This window comes from Pseudorca crassidens, chromosome 10, assembly GCF_039906515.1.
Source record: "Pseudorca crassidens isolate mPseCra1 chromosome 10, mPseCra1.hap1, whole genome shotgun sequence".
Classification (NCBI taxonomy): Eukaryota; Metazoa; Chordata; class Mammalia; order Artiodactyla; family Delphinidae; genus Pseudorca; species Pseudorca crassidens.
Window position 1 is genome coordinate 33535615 of NC_090305.1, and position 19685 is coordinate 33555299.

General features: G+C 48.7%; 1 protein-coding gene across 2 annotated transcripts; it reads left to right on the forward strand.

The window, feature by feature from the left end:
* The first annotated feature begins 64 nt into the window (after nt 1-64).
* On the forward strand, nt 65-19454 carry GUCA1B (guanylate cyclase activator 1B). Of its 2 annotated transcripts, XM_067752971.1 has the most exons (6): nt 65-541; nt 7320-7650; nt 14236-14385; nt 15780-15900; nt 16609-16782; nt 17484-19454. In XM_067752971.1, the coding sequence occupies exons 2-5, from the start codon at nt 7444-7446 to the stop codon at nt 16734-16736; spliced, it is 606 nt and encodes a 201-aa protein (XP_067609072.1). In that variant the 5' UTR covers nt 65-541; nt 7320-7443; the 3' UTR covers nt 16737-16782; nt 17484-19454. The 2 variants fall into 2 exon arrangements, with proteins under 2 accessions (XP_067609072.1, XP_067609071.1); XM_067752970.1 differs by having other exon boundaries at nt 16609-19454.
* Nucleotides 19455-19685: the final 231 nt, after the last annotated feature.

The window sequence follows — 19685 nt, forward strand, 5'->3', positions numbered from 1 at the left end:
TGTGAATGAAGAACATTGCCTGCCATATCAGTAAACAAAGGATGTTGCAGCCATCAAGCCGTCACGTTACAGCCACCCTGACAGTGCACCCTGAGGAGACTCAGGATGAGAAGCACAGGATACTGCCCCCAGATAGCTGAAGTCATATCAAAGGAATGATTTCAGTGAGCCCAAACTTGCATCTCCCCATACTTAGAAAACTGCAGAATTCCTTAACTCGAGACACCTGGTTTTCTTTAATTACTGGTAATCTTTTGATGTTCCGAATACCTGGTCCTTATTGCAAAAACCTCTGTATATCCTGGCTCTCCCCCTTGCCTCTTCGGAGCAGTCTCTCAGAGTTATCTGAGATGCTGTGTCCCGAGCTTAAGTCCTCAGTTTTGTCCACTAAATAAAACATAACTCGACTTCTAGATTGTGCTTTTTTTTTTTTCAGTTGACAGCTATTACCAGATGGCAGAACAAATTTGATGATACAGCAGATGCTTGTGTGCTGTACTGTTTAAAAACCAGCTGGAAAGGACTTCAGAGTATCTCTAAGGTGAGGATAACACCTTACAGTGTTGCAAAATTTAATTTAGATGAGAAAACATGTAGCATGCTTATTATGATAACCACCATACATTATGCCAAGCATTTACAGATATTATTTTATTTAATCTTTATAACAACCCAATAAAGTAGTTACTATTATCCCCATTTTATAGGAGAGAAAACTAAGTTTGACTTGCCCACTTAATTGCGCTTTCAGTTGACAGATGAAACTGAGACGAAAAGGTGAAACTGATTTGTCTGAGTTCAGGTTAGTGAAGACAGAGCCTCAGAACCTAATTTTTTTTTTTTTTTTTTGTGGTATGCGGGCCTCTCACTGTCGTGGCCTCTCCCGTTGCGGAGCACAGCCTCCGGACGCGCAGGCTCAGCGGCCACGGCTCACGGGCCCAGCTGCTCCGCGGCATGCGGGATCCTCCCGGACCGGGGCACGAACCCGTGTCCCCTGCATCGGCAGGCGGATTCTCAACCACTGCGCCACCAGGGAAGCCCAGAACCTAATTTTTAAAGGCTAGGATGTACTCAAATGCCCACACATTAAATGCAGACTATTCAAACCTAAAATCCAGATTTATTTCCCCTTGCACATTAGCAAAGTGTGCTACTCATTTCCCCTAAGGCTTAGAAGTAAAGAGATTGACTGGGGGAAAATAAAGAAGAAAAGATGTAAATGTGTATGAATAAAGGCAAGAAGCGTAACCCACAGCGTGATCCCTGTGGTCTCAAGGCTGACATTGGTCCTGACTGTCTGAGGCAGCAACAGGAGAGTTTAAGCTCCAGCAAGGAGGGGCCTACTGGGTTGTAGGAACCCTGGCATGGAGACAGTTAACCCTGGGGCTTTGCGCCAGGCCCATCTCAGGCTCTGCAGACACTGGTTTGCTCACACGCATTTCGTTACCCCTGGAGCCAGGCTTATGGCTGAATGCCTGCGATCCCCAGGGTCCTCTTTGCAAATCCCTGCTCAATTCCTAACCCTGTCCTCCTTAAAGCCTTACTATTGTTACTCACTTCACGCCACCGTTCTCTGTGGGGTCTTAATCCTCTTTAAAACTGATATATTTATATCTCAACAGCTCAGCAGTATTTAAGGGCAGGTCATGGGCAACTGACCCACATGAAAAGCCAATTGAATTTTCGATTCCTCTGCCAGAGGCTAAATCAAGTTCTGTTTCATTCATACGGTCTCTTGAGCACAGGTGCCCACAGCAGTGGATTGCATATGCTGTCTTCAGGTGTGATGAGATGGGGACAAGTTCGAAAAATCACTGGAGACCTCTTCCGGTGCTAAAATCCCATTATCTTTTCCCATTGACAGATATCTGCTAGGGAATTCCCTGGTGATCCAGCGGTTAGGACTCCGCGCTTCCACTGCAGGGGGCACAGGTTCCATCCCTGGTCGGGGAACTAAGATCCCGCATGCCGCATAACGTCGCCAAGGAACAAAAAAAAAAAAACAGGAAAAAAAACATCTGCTAACCCAGGCATTCTCAAAGGAATCAAGAGCTGTTGTCTTGTAAAATTAAGAGTAGCACACATCAGTTCAGCTCTGACCATGTGTCAATCATTTTGCTCAGTTACTCAACAAGTCTTGTTTCTGCCAAGAATTCCTTGTTTGTGCCAAGCACTGTTCTAGGTTTTGGAAATTCTGCAGTGTGTATGTTGAAGTCCCTCTCCTCAAGGACCTTAGATTCTAGTGAGGAAGACATGCTAGGGGAAAAAATAATAGTAAGATCATTTCATAAGCAGTTAAGCACTATGAAGCAAATAAAGTAGGATAATGTCAGAATTACTTCAGTAGCTATTTGAGGTGAGGTTGGGAAAGTTCTCTCTGAGGAGGGGAGAATGTCAAGAAGGAGGCAGCCATGTGAGGGTCTGGGGAAGAGCATTCCAAGCAGCAGGACCCATCAGTGCTAAGGCCCAGTGAGTGTGGTGTGTCTGTGGATAGGGCAGAGCAACATGAAGATGAAGTAGGAGGATCCTATAGTGCATCACGGCCATGGGAAGGAGTGTGGATTTTATCCTGAGTTTCATTGGGAAGCCATGGGAGGGTTTGGAGCAGGACAGTGATAGGATCTGATTTACGCTTTAGAACACACTCCTCTGGCTGCTGGGTGTGGACTGGAAGGAGGGAGGTGATGGGAAGGTGGGGGCAGGAAGGCCAGTTAGGACTGCTGCAGTGGACCAGTGAGAGGACGTGGCCTGGACCAGAGCTGCAGAAATGGAGGGGATGGGAAGTGGTTGGATTCAGAATAAGTTTGGAGGTGGAGCTGATGGAATGACCTACTAATAGATTGAAATGAGATCTAAGAGAAAGAAAGGACTCAGGGATGACTCCTCATTTTTGGCCTAGGCAGCTAGATAAAATGGTGATGCCGTGACTGAGGTTGAGAAGGGTTGAGGAGGGGTTTGGGAAGGAAATCAGTACTTTGGCTTTGGCCTTGCTAAGTTTGTGATCTGAGTTGAGCTGTCCAGTAGACAGCTGGGCTCGTGAATCTGGAATCTACAAATGGTATGTAATGTTGAGGGTGAATGAGCTTTCTCGGGAGAGCATGTGAGTAGACGGGAGAATGGTACTGAGGACAAGCCTGGGAAGCCCAAGCATGAAGAGATTTGTTTAAAAGGAGGAGGTGCTGGCAAAGGAGATGTGCAGTCAGTGAGATTGGAGTGAAATCAGACACATGTGGGTCCTTGAAACCTAAGGTGTTTGAAGGAAGAACTCACTTGGTGAGCTGTGCTGAATCTGCTGGCAGGTTGAGTAGGAAAAGTAGGTCATTGGTGACCACTGTAAAGCCTTCTCCATGGAGTGATGGGGATGAGTATCCAATTGGAGTAAGTTGAGGAGAGAATAAGAAATGGAGAGGATGCAAAACAGGTTCAGTTATCTACTGCTACCTTAAAAAATGCCCGACACTTCATGGCTTCATGACAACATCTACTTTGCATGCAGATCTGCAGTCTGGGAACACTGTCTGCTCCATTTGGTATCAGCTGGGGTGCTGGAAGGCCAGGCCTGGAGGCATCTACAGGTTCACTGACTCCCTCAGCCTGGTGGTTGAGGCTGACTGTCAGCTGGAAGCCCTGCATGTGCTCTGGGCTTCCCCACAATATGGTGGCTGCATTCCCCGGGCAAGTCCCGAGGGAGAGCCAGCCACAAACCCTGTCGCCTTTGATGACCTAGTCTCGGAAGTCACATAGTGTCGCTTCTGCCCATTCTCTTCGTTGAGTACCATAAAGTCCCATCCAGCTTGAAGAGAGGGAGAAATAGACTCTTCCCCTTGATGGAAGGAACATGGAAGACCAGACCTACTGCTGTGCCAGTTTCGGAAAATAACATCTTCCACAAGGGGTTTTGTTGTCACAGGAGCCAAAGTTAGGACAGTGGCTGGAGGGGAGTAGGAGTCGGCAGGGCCAGTGGATCCAGTAGGCACAGTACCTAGGGCCCACAATATTTATTTTTCTTTATTTTCTTTTTGGCTGCGTTGGGTCTTCGTTTATCTAGTTGCAGTGAGTGGGGGCTACTCTTCGTTGCGGTGCGTGGGCTTCTCATTGCAGTGGCTTCTCTTGTGGAGCACAGGCTCTAGGTGCGTGGGCTTCAGTAGTTGTGGCACTGGGCTCAGTAGTTGTGGCTCGCAGGCTCTAGGGTGCAGGCTCAGTAGTTGTGGTGCATGGGCTTAGTTGCTCCGTGGCATGTGGGATCTTCCCGGACCAGGGCTCGAACCCATGTCCCCTGCATCGGCAGGCGGATTCTTAACCACTGCGCCACCAGGGAAGTCCCCGGGCCCACAATATTTTTAATTTCTTTTAAGTGTTTTAATTTTCAAAACCAGAAGAAAGAATATAATGCAACCTAGACTGGACTGGATTATATTCATCTTTTTACAAATGAATGATAAAATAGCACTTTTAATATTTTCTTATTTAATATTTAATTATCAATATTAATCTTGTGACCCATGAAGGCAAATGTGGGTAGGCCCAAAAAAGTCACAGTGGAATCCTGAATGTGGGATCAAGGAAGAATTTTTGTTTTGTTTAATCTTGTTTTCATAAAGGTGATATTAAAGCACATCTGCAAACGGGAATGATCCATTAGAGAAGGATAAATGGAGGGTGCAGAAGAGAAAGGGATTACTGTGGACATGAAGTGCTTGAGTAGGCAAAGGGAGGTGACATCTAGAAACCAAGTGGAGGAGCTGACAGGGGGAGAAGTGGGAAAGGGACGCTGCATCCATCGAACCAGGAAGAGAGGCCGGGTATGTGAGCACAGGTGCAGAGAGGTGTGTCTGCTATGGGAGGATGAGGTGGTTGTCAGATGCATCTGCTTCTCTGTGAAGTGAAGGATGTGACAAGGTCATCAGTTGAACGTGGGAGCAAGGGGAAGTTTTGAGGGCAGGAAGCGTGGTGGAAGAATCATCTCGGGGAGAAGGGACTCAAGTCAGCAGAGGAGAACGTGCAGTACAACTGTCCGGCATTATTTGAAGTGTGTGCGGCCAGTGTGATTTTCTGACTTTTTCCAGCTGTGTTCAGCCTCGGGTGCAGATGAAGTGTTAGTGCCTAATTAAGGAGATAGCTGTAGCCAGGGTCAGGTTTTGCCAAGCGAGTAGTTAGAAGGAGAGAGGGGCGCAAAGGTCAAGGTCATGGCAAGGAAATGACAAGAGTTCTGGGCCGTGCGTCAGGATAAGGAAGAAAGTGAGAATGTGACAGATGTTAAAAAGCATAGTGATAGATGGGTTGGACGTCTCAGCAGTGCTGGTGAGTTGCTGGAGTGAAGCTGTTAGTGTAAGTGAGTGGAAGGAGAGGCGATGACGGTGTTTGAATGTTTCAGACCATCGGTAGAGAAATTCATGGTAGCAAGGCCTCCGGTAGACATTCTCAGACTTCACGTGCCGTGGAAGCACCTGGAGAGCTTTTTAAAACACAGACTGTGGCCCCGCAACCCCAAGTTCCAGATTCACTAGGGGAGGAAGGCCTGAGAATCTGCATTTCTAACAGATGCCCAGATGTTGCAGCTGCTGGCCCAGGGACCACAGTGAATGGGGGCCAAGGTGAGGTGGAAGAAAAGCTCTTGGGAACTGGGGAGATAAGAACCTTTGAGGCCAGAGTGGGAGGGACCAGCTGTCCACCTGATGCTTTGGGACGAATGGTGACGTCACCAGTGAATGATGACAATATGGACAAGTATGGACAAGGTGGGAGGGTCAGACGTGGCCTCGAAGGCGCTGGCATTTCTGAGGGAGAAAAGAGGAAAGAGGAAAGGTAGAGGCAACAGCTGAACAAGGAGGAGACCAGCCTTAACCTCCAGACCCAGAGGCACGTGGGGTTTGGGAGAAAAACCCATCGGCACTTGAAAGGATGAAGAGGAAGCGGGGTTCCACCTTCAGGGATAGCAAGGAAATTAGAAGAACTTTGAGAGATTAGGGACGTCTGGAGGCAGGGAGCTGAGAGTGAGAGCGAGCGAGAACGAGCAAGAGAGAGAGAGAGAGAGACTGGAATGTACAAAGCAATTCAGGAATGAACATCCGGTGGGAGGCAGGCAGTGCTGCGCCTGAGATTATGAGACACACTGGAAGGACTGCCCCTAAAATCTCAAAAAAATTAGTGCTCCAGGTTTTCTGATTTCTTGGAGGTGTCATTTTTATATTCCATTAACATAAGCATGAGTATATAACTGATTCAAAAATAAATTCGCAGGACTTTCCTGGTGGTCCAGTGGTTAAGACTCCACACTTCTAACGCAGGGGATGCAGGTTCGATCCGTGGTTGGGGAGCTAGGATCCTGCATGCCTAGCGGCGCGGCCAAAATAAATAAAAATAATTTTCAAACCCAAATTCGCATGAACCTTTAATATAAAAGTAAGAGCCGGGGCTTCCCTGGTGGCGCAGTGGTTGAGAGTCCGCCTGCCGATGCAGGGGACACGGGTTCGTGCCCTGGTCCGGGAGGATCCCACATGTGGAGCGGCTGGGCTGCTGAGCCTGCACGTCCGGAGCCTGCGCGTCCGGAGCCTGCGCTCCGCAATGGGAGAGGCCACAACAGTGAGAGGCCCGCATAACGCAAAAAAAAAAAAAAAGTAAGAGCCTTCAGAGATAAGTTAAGCCACGCTCCCAGATCCTTCTCATGTGTTTATACTTTGGAGAAAAAGTGGGAAGAGCCCTGCTGATAGGTCTTGGATGAAGGGTGTAAGAGGGAAGTATTTGTACTTTAAACTGGGAGATGGAGAACTTCCAAGACTCAAGGGTGTGATCTGTAAAGGAGCTTCAGATATCGTGCTGGGCACTGAGTTAGTCTGGGGACAGAGGGGCTCACCCAGAGCCCTTCGCATCATATATCCTGCTGCTTCTCATTAGGCCAAGTGAAGGGCAAGCCCCAGCTCACCAGTGATTCTGTTTTATGGGCTAGACGTTGGCCTTGCTTCCTCTCTGGACTTCAGAGTCTCCTGTATCTCCAAGATGGGCCTCCCTGGAGCAGCATGGTGCCCAACGGAAAGGGACAGGGAGCACGTGTGAGATGGGAGGGTCTCAGCCTGTCTTCCCAACTCCCACTCCATCTGCCTACCTCTCAGTGTCCTCCCCTTCTCCCTCTTCAGAATCTGCCCGGCAGCTTAGTTGAGTGGTTGATGAGACTAAAGGGAGGGGTGAGGCTGGGGGAGCTTAGCTGACTGGAGGTCAGACCTTCCAGGGGAATCTTCTAATGATCTTAGGGCGCTTAGCTGGCCTGGTCCCGCCCCCTCGCTGCCAGCCCCCTGCACTGCCCATCCTGTTCTGTTGGCTAGGAGGTGATGAAGAGCCTGGCTAAGAGGAGGAAAGGGAGGAAGAGGGCCCTCGCCTAAGGAATCCATTGGCAGAAGCCCGGGAGGAAGCATAGACCCTTGCTCCCTGACGTCCCCGGGAGCCAGGATGGGGCAGCAGTTCAGCGGGGAGGAGGCAGAGAAGAACGGCGTGCTGGACGTGGCGGAGCTGCAGGAGTGGTACAGGAAGTTCCTGGAGGAGTGCCCCAGCGGCACGCTCTTCCTGCACGAGTTTAAGCGCTTCTTCAAGGTCGCGGGCAACGAGGAGGCCTCCCAGTATGTAGAGGGCATGTTCCGAGCTTTCGACAAGAACGGGGTAAGGCGCCCTGAGGGGGAGGACTGATGGCTCAAGTCTCATCCCAGTGCTAAAGGAGCATCCTCAGTGGGAGCTCAGTTCCCCCGTCCTCCTGCTTTTCCTCTGCTCTTCGTTTCTCTCCATCCCCTCTCGCCTTTTCTGTCTCACTGTTCCCCCAAACTCTTCTCCCCATCATTCCTCTTTCCGTCTTCTCTTCCTCCCCTCCACCTCTCCGCTCTCATGTGACTGGCCTTCCTGAGAGCTGAGGGGAGACTCTGCAGAAAGGCGCACGGCCCAGCCCTCTCTGCGTGTATTTATGGACAGGGCTCCGTAGCCGGAGGACCTGGTTTTTCGCACCCACCAGAGCACCCCTCGCTGTAAAGATAAGGGGCTCCAGAGCTGCCCTAAATGGGCGGAGCTATCTTGGAACAGGTCGTGAGCGCCCCCTGTTGGGGTCCTTCGAACTGAGACCGGTCAGCTTTTCCCACCCAGAAAGCTGGAGGAGGCTCCTTCCTGGACTTGGAAGTTGGACGGATTATTGCAAAAGCCCCTTTCTACTCTTCAAGCCATAAAAGATGTCATGAAATCATCCATCCACAGGGTTTCTTCCAGCCCTTGGATGGCACCAGGAGCTAAGAAGATAATATAGTTTGTAAATGCGCACCTGGGAATTGAATTCAAACATTGAAATCCCTTCATTACTTAAGGCCATCCTGTCCAGCGCCTCCGCAGTACTTTAAACCATTAGGTTGCCTCAGATACCTATTTCAGTCCCCCAAATTGAGGGGGAGGTGGGTTGGACCTAGATAATTAATCTGGAGAAAGCGGTGGGTATCCCACTTCTTTGTAGGGGTGAGCTTCACTTTCTAGAGAGAGTCACTGGGAACGCTTCTTCGGGTCCCAAACTGACCCTGGTACCGGTCAGTGCACATCTCCTCGTCGCCTGTAGGGGGCGGGAGGGCGGGGTCAGCGTCATTCCCTGCAACAGAAACCTCCTTGGAGATGAACCCTATCTCGGGGCCCAGAGTGAGCTTCAGCCTTCTCAAAGCTCCTCTCCACAGGCGCCTCTGAGGCAGCAGCAGGCCTGGGAGGGAACAGGCAGAGGTTGTTATTCCAAATTCAGTGAATTGATTGACCAAGATCATATACTCAGGGGTCCTGAGTTCCAGGCAAGTGCTCCTGCCCAGAAGGCAGTTTGTTGGGTTTTTTTCAGAGAGAAAATGATTTTTCTAAGTGTTGAATGTCACAAGAAAAGTAAATAAATAGATTATATATAGCAAGAGTCACTATCATAGATTTATCAGTCTTCCTCAAATTCATTTAAAATTCAGTATAATAACAATTCAAGATCTCAAAGGGATTATGAAGCCCCTGGGAATAATATGGCTGACCTCTTATACCTAATCTCCTCCTATAAATCAGCATATAATATTCATCAATTGTTTTTAAAACAACCTTTTAATTTTGGTATGATTTTAAATTTACAGAAAAATTATAGTAGTGCAATTAATTCCCATGTACAATTTATCCAAATTCTCCAACTGTTTACATTTTGCCTCATTTGCTTTACCATTCTCTCTGTGTAATGTATTATGTATTTATGTATATATACATACACATAATATATACATATATGTGTATATTGTGCATATACATACATATTTTTTAGAGAAAATTATAGGCATCACAACCTTTTACCCAAGTATTCTAGTGTGTATTTTCTAAGACCAAGGGCATTCTCTTAACCTAATAAGTGATCAAATCAGGAAATTCAACAGTAATAAATTCTGTTACCTAATCGACAATCCATATTCAAGTTTGGTCAATTGTCCTGGTGACATCCATTATAACCTTTTTTTTTTTGTTTTGTTTGATCACACATTGCATTTACTTGTCCTGTCTCTTTCTTAGCCTTTAATTTGGAAACTTTAATCTCAGCTTTTCTTTATCTTATTTGACTCTGACATTTTCAAAGACTGCAGACCAGTGATTTGGGTTTGTCCCATGTTGCCTCGTGATGAGATTCAGGTTACACTTCTGGCAGAAATGCCCCAGAAGAGATGCTGTGTCCTCCTGAGTGCATCATGTCAGGGGGCACATGATGTTGGTTTGTCCCATTAGTGGAGTGGTTCACTTCGATCACTTGGATACATGGTGTTCTGCCAGGTTCCACCACTGTAAAGTGACTCTTTTTCCTTTGTAATTTATAAGCATCTTATAGGGAGATACTTTGAGACTAAGTAAATTTCCTGTTGCTCATCAAGTGCTTATCCCCTGTGTTTGGCCTCAGCTGATAATTTTGTAACTCCACCGTCCCTTCTCTGTTTATTACTTGGCCTCCTGCTGTAAGGAAGAGCATTCCAGGCAGGTGTTTTCAGCTCCTCTGTCAGGGACTGAGCCTTCTTTCTTTTCTTTTCCCACTTTGTGTCTCCAAACCTCCACCCGACTCCACTTTCCACCTTGGCACAGTCTTTGTATCAGCAAGTCTTGTTTCTAGGCAGTTGGTCTGAGATTTCTGGGGCAAATAAAATCAAAAGAGCTCATAGACCTTGCTCACACGTCAAAATCTGAGGTGGTGGAAACAGGGTTTTGGTGGAGGCAAGGAGGTAGGAGTACCTACCTGGTCTCTGCTGCTGCTACGCCCCCTCCTGGTGGTGGTAGTAACACTCGTCTCTGGTGCTTGCCTGTGATGCACTGGATGGAAGAAAAGGGAGGATGAAGCTCAAATGTCCTTCGGGATCCTTATGTAAGGAGTGTTGGGGGTCAGGGTTGGTTCACCAGTGCAGCCCGTTCAGGGAGAAACGACGCAGGTAATCCCACAGAGCAGATCACGTTCCTGTCACTTCTGCTCCAGCTCTTGAGTAGACAGGCATTTCCATCATCTTGGGCCCCTGTGAGTAATTGAAGCTGATGAGAGCTCGTGTGCAATTCATGAGATTAGCCCCAGCTGGAAGCTTTCCAGAGCTGGTCCGGGGGGGTAGGTGTTTTTTTTTTAAATTTTTTTCTATTTCTTTTTTTTTTATTTTTATTTTATTTATTTATTTTTGGCTGTGATGGGTCTTCATTGTTGCGTGCGGGCTTTCTCTAGTTGCGGCGAGCAGGGGCTACTCTTTGTTGCGGTGTGCAGGATTCTCATTGCGGCAGCTTCTCTTGTTGCGGAGCACAGGCTTTAGGCGCGTGGGCTTCAGTAGTTGTGGCACATGGGCTCAGTAGTTGTGGCTCGTGGGCTCTAGAGCACAGGCTCAGTAGTTTGGCGCACGGGATTGGTTGCTCCGTGGCATGTGGGATCTTCCCTGACCAGGATTCGAACCCATGCTCCTTGCCTTGGCAGGCGGATTCTAAACCACTGTGCCACCAGGGAAGTCCCTAGGGTGGGAGGGTTTGAAGTAAACTCGCAGGGGAGATCACTTGTCAGGAAGGGGCTGCTCTACAGTGGGCCTCAGGTAAGGCGAGGGGTCTTTGTGGAAACCGTATCATGGTGAGACAGGATGTTACGAGAACAGAAGGTTCTAGACAAAGAATGTGGGGGAATCTAGAGATCTGGAGAGTAGGGATTTGTCCGTGGTTTTTTGTTTGTTGTTCTCCCCTTGGTGCTAGACACCAGGTTCATTTTGTAGACAGTAATAGACCTTGCATGGAGTAAGACATTTCTCCCAACCTGATGAACTGGAGAAGGCATGTAGCTTGAAAGGCTCTGCCACTTGCTGGGTTGGAATTTCTTGGGCAACTTATTCAACCTCTGAGTCTCTGTTTCCTCATTCATAACATGGGGATGACAGACCTGAGGGAGATGATGTATGTAAAACAGATGATCCCTACCAGCATTTTTTTTTTTTTTTTTTTTTTTTTTGCGGTACGCGGGCCTCTCACTATGGTGGCCTCTCCCGTTGCAGAGCACAGGCCCCGGACACGCAGGCTCAGCAGCCATGGCTTACGGGCCCTGCCGCTCCGCGGCATGTGGGATCCTCCCGGACCAGGGCACGAACCTGTGTCCCCTGCATCGGCAGGCGGACTCTCAACCACTGCGCCACCAGGGAAGCCCCCTACCAGCCGTTTTGCACACATTTTCCTACCCAATTCTTATTTTAAAAGAAACCTAACATCTATTTTTAGTAAGCTTAATAAATAGTAATTACTAATGAAAATAGCCTTTTAAAGAACAACCAATTTTCACATTGTACACCTTAATCTTACACAGAGTTCCTTAAAAGGCTATTTTGCAATTATTACCTCAGTAGAGCTGGGGAAGAAAAACTGGACACAAGCCAAATAACCTTCAGTGAGCAAACAGAAAGCAAACTAGGGACCATTCATACAATGGTGCACCATGCAGTAATAAAAAGGAAGGAACTGCTGATGCATGCAGTGACTGAGATGAATCTCCAGGGCATTGTGCTGAGTGAAAAAAAGAGTGACACATTATATGATTCTATTTATGTACCATTCTCAAAGTGAAAATATTATCGTGATGGAGAACAGATCAGTGGTTGTCAAGTGTTACGGTTGGGGGAAAGATGAGACCCTTAAGAGGTAACACAAGAGAGTTTCTTTGTGTTGAGAGTTATTCGTATCTACACGTGATAAAATTTTGTAGAACAAGTGGGGAGGGGCAATTCAGGGGTAGGGGATTAAGCGGAACAAACTATTACATATGAAATAAGCTACAAGGATATACTGTACAACACAGGGAATATAGCCAATACTGTATGCTCCAATAAGTGGAGCATAATCTTTAAAAATTATGAATCACTGTATTGCACACCTGGAATTTATATAATATTGTACATCAACTATATTTCAATTAAAAAATTCATAGAGGGGCTTCCCTGGTGGCGCAGTGGTTAAGAATTCGCCTGCCAATGCAGGGGACACAGGTTCGAGCCCTGGTCCGGGAAGATCCTACATGCCATGGAGCAACGAAGCCTGTGCGCCACAACTACTGAGCCCGCGTGCTGCAACTATTGCAGCCGCACGCTTATAGCCCGTGCTCTGCAACAAGAGAAGCCACCGCAGTAGCCCCTGCTCACCACAACTAGAGAAAGCCCACGCGCAGCAACGAAGACCCAACGCAGCCAAAAAAAAAAAAAAGACTACTGGTGTGGGGCGAGGAACACCCAGCAACTGCTAAGAATCTACCCTACAGAAATTACCAGAGACATAAGAAAAAATACATATGCACAAAGATGTTCATTGTGTCACACAAAATATCAAAACCATGTTCAGCAAGAGGGACTTCACAGTATTCCTCTGAAAAAGAAGAAGAAAAGGTATGATTTAAAATAATTTTGAAGGCATGGGAAATTTTTAAATAAAAATCCAGGAACTAAAATTATAGCTACAGTCTAACCTCAATTAGGTAAATACATTGTGAGGAGTGTGGAGGACCAGAAGGAATTATATAAAGGATGTTGAATAAAACTCTTCAGGCAGGCTTATCTTATTTTCTTGGTTTTTCATTAGGCTTTTTCTGTTTCCCTCATTTGGGGCCTTGTTCTTCTGTTGCTCAAACCTTGCCCACCCAGGCACCCCTTGAACCGGGGCTGAGTGACCTGACCCAGTGGGACAGTGGGGCTCTGGGCCAGCAATGCCATTTCTGATTACAAAGTCATGGGAATGGGCTTCCCTGGTGGCACAGTGGTTAAGAATCCGCCTGCCAATGCAGGGGACACAGGTTCGAGCCCTGGTGCGGGAAGATCCCACGTGCCACGGAGCAACTAAGCCTGTGCACCACAACTACTAACCCTGTGCTCTAGAGCTCGCAAGCCACGTGCCACAACTACTGAAGCCCGCATGCCTAAAGCCCATGCTCCGCAACAAGAGAAGCCACCACAATGAGAAGCCAGCGCACCTCAACGAAGAGCAGCCCCTGCTCGTCGCAACGAGAGAAAGCCCGCGCGCAGCAATGAAGACCCAACACAGCCAAAAATAAATAAATAAAATAAATAAAAATTTTAAAAAATTTATATTAAAAAAAAAACAAAGTCATGGGAATGACAGACACTCCTGGGAGAGATGACAATTCCAACTTTTGATTTGGAGGGCTGAGATCCTGACCCTGAAATACGTGAGGTCCTGCTTTCTAATTTCCTGTCAAAACTATGTTAGTCTGAAATTCAGACTTAATCATTTCTTCATTGATTCATAAATATTTATGAGACTCTGGGTGGAAGTGGCATTGTGCTAAGCATGGAGAAGGGATAAAAGCAATGTAAACCCCCTCTCCTTTCTCCCGGAGCATAGACTGTAGCTAGAGAATGAGACACACGAAACACTTAAGGGTAGAATAGATGGTGGGTGCTGGGAGTGTCGGAAGAGGGAGAGGGAGATCATTGTGGCTGAAGTGGTGTGAGAAGGAAGGCTTCCTGGAGGAGGGGACCCTTGAGTTGAGCCTTGAAGGACAGATAGGAGTGGGTGAGCATGGAGACTGGGAGTAGATCCCAGGGCAGAGAATAGCACAAGCACAGATGCAGAGGCACACGGAATGCAAGGAGGAGGCAAAGCCCTGAGTTTACAGGGATGGTGGCCTAGATTAGGGCTCACACCTGCGCTCCAGGGAGATAGGGCAGCGGGCAGGAGGGAGCCTCACAGCTCCCACTCCCAATGCAGGACGACACCATCGACTTCCTGGAGTATGTGGCAGCCCTGAACCTTGTGCTGAGGGGCACCCTGGAGCACAAGCTGAAGTGGACCTTCAAGATCTATGACAAGGACCGCAATGGCTTCCTTGACCGCCTGGAGCTGCTGGACATCGTGGAGGTCAGTGTCTACTCAGGGCGGGGGTGCAGGGCAGGCACCTGGGCATGTGGCCCCGCTGGGCTGTGAGTGCTGGCTGCTGAAGTGGGGGCCCCTGGGGCTGGGGGTGGGAAGGGGCATTGGAATCCTTCAGAGTGTGCTTTCCGACCACAGTGAAATTAAGCTAGAAATCAATTACAAAAAGAGAATGAGAAAATCCCCATGTGTTTGGAAATTAGGCAATCCACTTCCTAGTGGATTCACTTCCGTGAATCAAAACAATAATATCACACATACACACAAAGTATTGTGAACTGAATAATAATGCAAACATAACAAAACTTGTGGAATGCAGCTAAAGCTGGACTTGCAGAAACATCGGTGGCCTTAAAATGTATATACTAGAAAATAAGAGAGGTTGAAAATTCAATGATCCAAGAAGTCATCTCAAGAAATTAGAAAAAAGAGTAAATTAAGGCCAAAGAAAGCAGAAGGAAAGAACTAATAAAAAGCAGAAATTAATGAAACGGAACACAAATGCCTAAGGAAAGTCAACAAAAGCAAAAGTTGGTTCTTTGAAAAGACTAACAAAGCTGATTGACTACTAGCAAGAACAAGCAAGGGGTAAAAAAAAGTACTACAGCTCAGACTCTGCACGAAACCTGCATTAGCCTATTACTCCCCAGAACTGCACTCCGAGCAGGGGATTGTTGGTCCATTTTACAGATAAGGAAATCGGCCCGTGGAGGTTGTGTGGTTTGCCCAAGTTCATCCACCAGGAGGTGCTGGGCTGCCTGTAACCCCTGAGCCTCCCAGCACCGTTAGTGGGCCGTGCTTTGTGCCAGGCGCTGCACTGGGCAGGGGGGACCCAGAAGGCACACCTCTGTCCTCAGAGCCCTAACCAAGGACTAAGGATAACCCTCACATTTGTCTGTCTCTTCCCCGTTTCACTTCCAAACGTTGCCTCATTGCCAGAAACAGGGCAAGGGAGACACCTGTGCTTTTCCCTCTCCCGTCATCCTATTTCACACACATACACACACATCTATAAATATACTAAAATCTCTCTTCCTCTCTGAATCTCCATTTCTTCCTCTGTAGTGTGGAGTTTAGACCATCACTGTGCCGTCCACATCCCTCCTTAAAGGTTTTGGGTGTCAGCTCTGACACTCACAGTGGAAATGCCAAAGGCGTGGGGCAGAGGCGGTGTGTGAAGCCGGGAACTCCTCGGTTGGAATTAGGCCAATGGGACCCTGAGGGAACAATGGGACCCACGGGTCACTTTTAATTTGGTCCCGTGGTCCTCAGATGCACAGACTGGGGGGCAGCGCTGGGGACAATCTGCAAAGGGATGTGGGTCCTGGGGAGAGGGCAGGGTGTGCAGGGTCTTGTGGATACCGCCGGGTTCTCTCCCACAGTCCATCTACAAGCTGAAGAAAGCCTGCAGGGTGGAGATGGAGGCTGAGTGGCAAGGCAAGCTGCTCACACCTGAGGAGGTTGTGGACAGGATCTTCCTTCTGGTGGATGAGAACGGAGATGGTAATGGGCAGAGAGGATGGTGGGGCGGGTGGCGGGCACGGCACCCATCCTGGATCACCCCACTTTCTATCCATGTGAACTTAGGCGAGGCCCTTCACCTCCTGACAGTGAGATGGGTGTAGAGGGGAATACCTAAACTAACAAGGGTGTCACTAGCATGTGAGGTTTGTAAGAGTGATTAAAACTCCTGTGGAGTTGCTGATGGAGGCCAGGCAAGCGCAGTGGAAGAAGAGAAGCTTTGGAGTCGGGCGGACCAGGGAGCTACATTTACCCTCTCAGCCTGGTCTCAGTTTCCTCACCTGGAAAATGGGGCTAAGAACGGTTGAAAGGAAAAAAATGGGGTCATGTACTTAAGAGCCAGCTACTTGGGCTCTCCTCGCCGTAGCTCAGAGCCCCAGCCCCAGGTTGCACAGGGAGGCAGCTGGCTGGGAACACACCCAGAAGAGCCCTCGAGAGCATTCTGAGGGTACCGCGGGCAGAAGTAAAACTTAAACTCACTTGCAAATAAAGTCCCTTAAAGAAACCCTTGAAGGTTCCAGGTGACTCCTGGAGAATCAGGGAATCGACAAGGCCCAAGCTTAGGCCCTGAGGCCGCAGGCTCATCTGTGGACAAGGTGTAGGCGCACCCAAGGAGAGAAGGCCTCACCTCTCACCCCCACCCCACTTCTTCCATTCCCCCTGTGACCGTCTCTCCTACCCCTTGTGCAGGCCAACTGTCCCTGAATGAGTTCATTGAAGGTGCCCGTCGTGACAAGTGGGTGATGAAGATGCTGCAGATGGACGTGAATCCCGGTAGCTGGATCTCTCAGCAGAGGCGGAAAAGTGCCGTGTTCTGAGGGCTCCGGCGTCCTGGGAGCCCCTCCAAGACTCCAGGCTCACCAGGTTTCCAGAGCAGTGGGAGGGTCCCTGGCTCAGCCTGCTTATGCCCACTCTCATCCTGGCTTGGACTGCCTGGCATCCCCTGTGCAGGGGGTGGGGCGGAGTGGGGAGGGGAGGGGCCGTTGGTCTCAAGTGGCCAACAGGACCCGGTCCATTGGGAGGATTCACAGGGTGGTGAAGGGAACAGGCTTCCTCTCCCCCTTCAGCTGCTCCTGGGAAAGCTAGGCCTTGGCTAGGTGGTTGTGGGGTTTCCACAAACTCCTACGTGGTTCATAGCTGGAAGCAGGGAAAACTGAGGCGTAGGGGTTCCATAGATGAAATTAGCAATGAGAATGCCCACAGTGTGAAACTGACTAGTAGAAGGCTGGGGCTGGCAGGTGTTGTTGACTCTGAAGAAAAGGTAGGAATCGGGGAGAAGGGATGGATAATAATTACATCACCCCAGGATCCTGAGGAATGTTCATGGGAGGACTCTTGCCTCTTCCTCTCCAAGTTGTCCTTGCCAAGGGTGTCAGGAGGGAAACTTGCAACAAGTAAGGCCGTGGTCTTCCTGCCCTTGGAGGGGGTCAGCTGTGCTTAAAGGGGCTGTTTCAGCACTGCCCTGGTGCTGCTCCCCCAGCCCCTGCTGCCAACCCCTCCCAACCCTCCTCTCCCCCTCCCTACCCCTCATCCCTCACACTCACCTCTCCAACCCCTGCCCCCAGAATGGACCCTCCACAATTCCCCATCACAGGCCCACAAGCCAAATATGTCTCCTTAAAAGATGGAGAAAACTTTACTCTGTCTCTGGAGAGAACTGGGGCCTGCCAACCTGGGTTCTAGGCCAGGCTTTGCCTCCAACTGCTGTGTGACCCAAGACGGCCATTTCTTTTCCCTAACCTTGGCGTCTCATCTGCACGGTGAGCAGGTTGGGCTAGACAAGCAGTTTTCAGATTATTATTTTTTTAGATGTGGAATTCTTTTGGCCGCACTGTACAGCTTGTAGGATCTTAGTTCCCCGACCGGGGATTGAACCCAGGCCCTCGGCACTGAGAACGTGGAGTCCTAACAACTGGACCGTGAGGGAATTCTCTAGACGTGGAATTACTTTTGTTTTACAAACTCTATGTGCAACCCCAGTACATAAACTAGATTAAAAGGCAGTCACTCTGGGGCTTCCCTGGTGGCGCAGTGGTTAAGAATCCGCCTGCCAATGAGGGGGACACGGGTTCGAGCCCTGGTCCGGGAAGATCCCACATGCCGTGGAGCAACTAAACCCGTGCACCACAACTACTGAGCCTGCACTCTAGAGCTCACGAGCCACAACTACTGAGCCCACACGCCACAATTACTGAAGCCCACGCGCCTAGAGCCTGTGCTCTGCAACAAGAGAAGCCACCGCAATGAGAAGCCAGCATACCGCAACGAAGAGTAGTCCCCGCTTGCTGTAACGAGAGAAAGCCTGCGCGCAGCAACGAGAGAAAACCCGCACGCAGCAACAAAGATCCAACGCAGCCGTAAATAGATTTATTTATTTATTTATTTATTTAAAAAAGAATCCGCCTGCCAATGCAGGGGACATGGGTTCAAGCCTTGGTCCGGCAAGATCCCACATGCCACGGGGCAACTAAGCCCGTGCGCCACAACTACTGAGCAGCGAAGAGTAGCCTCCTCTCGCTACAACTAGAGAAAGCCCGCACGCAGCAACAAAGACCCAACGCAGCCAAAAATAAATAAATAAAAGGCAGTCACTCTGGTTGCATGGGGTGCCGAGGAACTCAGAAAAGGAACTCATGTGACTAGATATGTTTCTGTGTTGTATGAAGAATAAAACTAACTTGTAGAGCCTGTGATTTCATGGGCATTATATTCACATAAAGTTTCCTTTAGAAACAAATGTAAGGTAAAAAAAACAGTTGATTAAAAAATAATAGTAATCCAGCTGGGACACAGATATGCCCCAAATCATGAAGATGTTATGTGAATGAGGTTGGGGATATGTCCCAGTTCTATCCAAATACCCTCCCAGCTTTGACCTCCAGGGTTTCCCAAGAGGCAGCCACCAAGAGAAGCAGCAGAAATGTCAACTCCCTTTTTTTCCAGGTTGCCCCAGGCATTGAGCTCCACCTTCCCTCCATGTCTGTGCTCAGGCTGGCGGCCCCGGCTGACTTCCCAGTCTGAAGTGGTTCACGTGATGGACAGGACGGTGTGAGCGAAACACATCCTCTCCTCCCCGCCCAGGGGGCTCTCTGCAAGCTGGGGATTTACCCCCCTTTCCGCTTGTTTGCTCCTTCCCACCCCTGGATTTTTTTTTACTCCCTGAACTTCCCCCACACCCCACTGAAGCGAAGACTCAAAGTTCAGAAGGAAAGAGCATCTTTGAAAAAATGGTCATAACTGATCCAGCCTATGTCTCTCCCCAGGTTCTTGGACAGGTGTTCCTAAAGTTGGGGTGTGCAAAGAATGGGGATAGAGCCCACCTATAACAGACTGTTCCACTTCCCAACTGGCTGTCAGGTGTCACTGCAGCAAGAGGGATTTAGGCTAGATCAGGGATGGTCAGGACACTTGCCATAAACAATTGAGTCATAATCCTGTGGGGAACCATGTGGCCCCATGTGCCACCGAGGGGCCAGCAGGGGAAGAACGAGGGTGTTGTGCAGTCACTTCTGAATAAATATGGATTTCCTCTGGATAAAGGAGCACTGTCTATAGTATCATATTTTATTATAATGATGCTTGGCCTGTGAGTTCTTTGAAGATGAGAACTGTCATCTTCTTTGCACGTCTAACATCTAGCATTAATACAAAGTAGGTGTTCGATAAATGCTTGTTGAAGGGAGGAACGAATCAACACAGACCACACAAGTACACTCTGGGATGCTGGGGGCAGGATGGGTGTGTGATACAGCACCCAGATGGAGGCT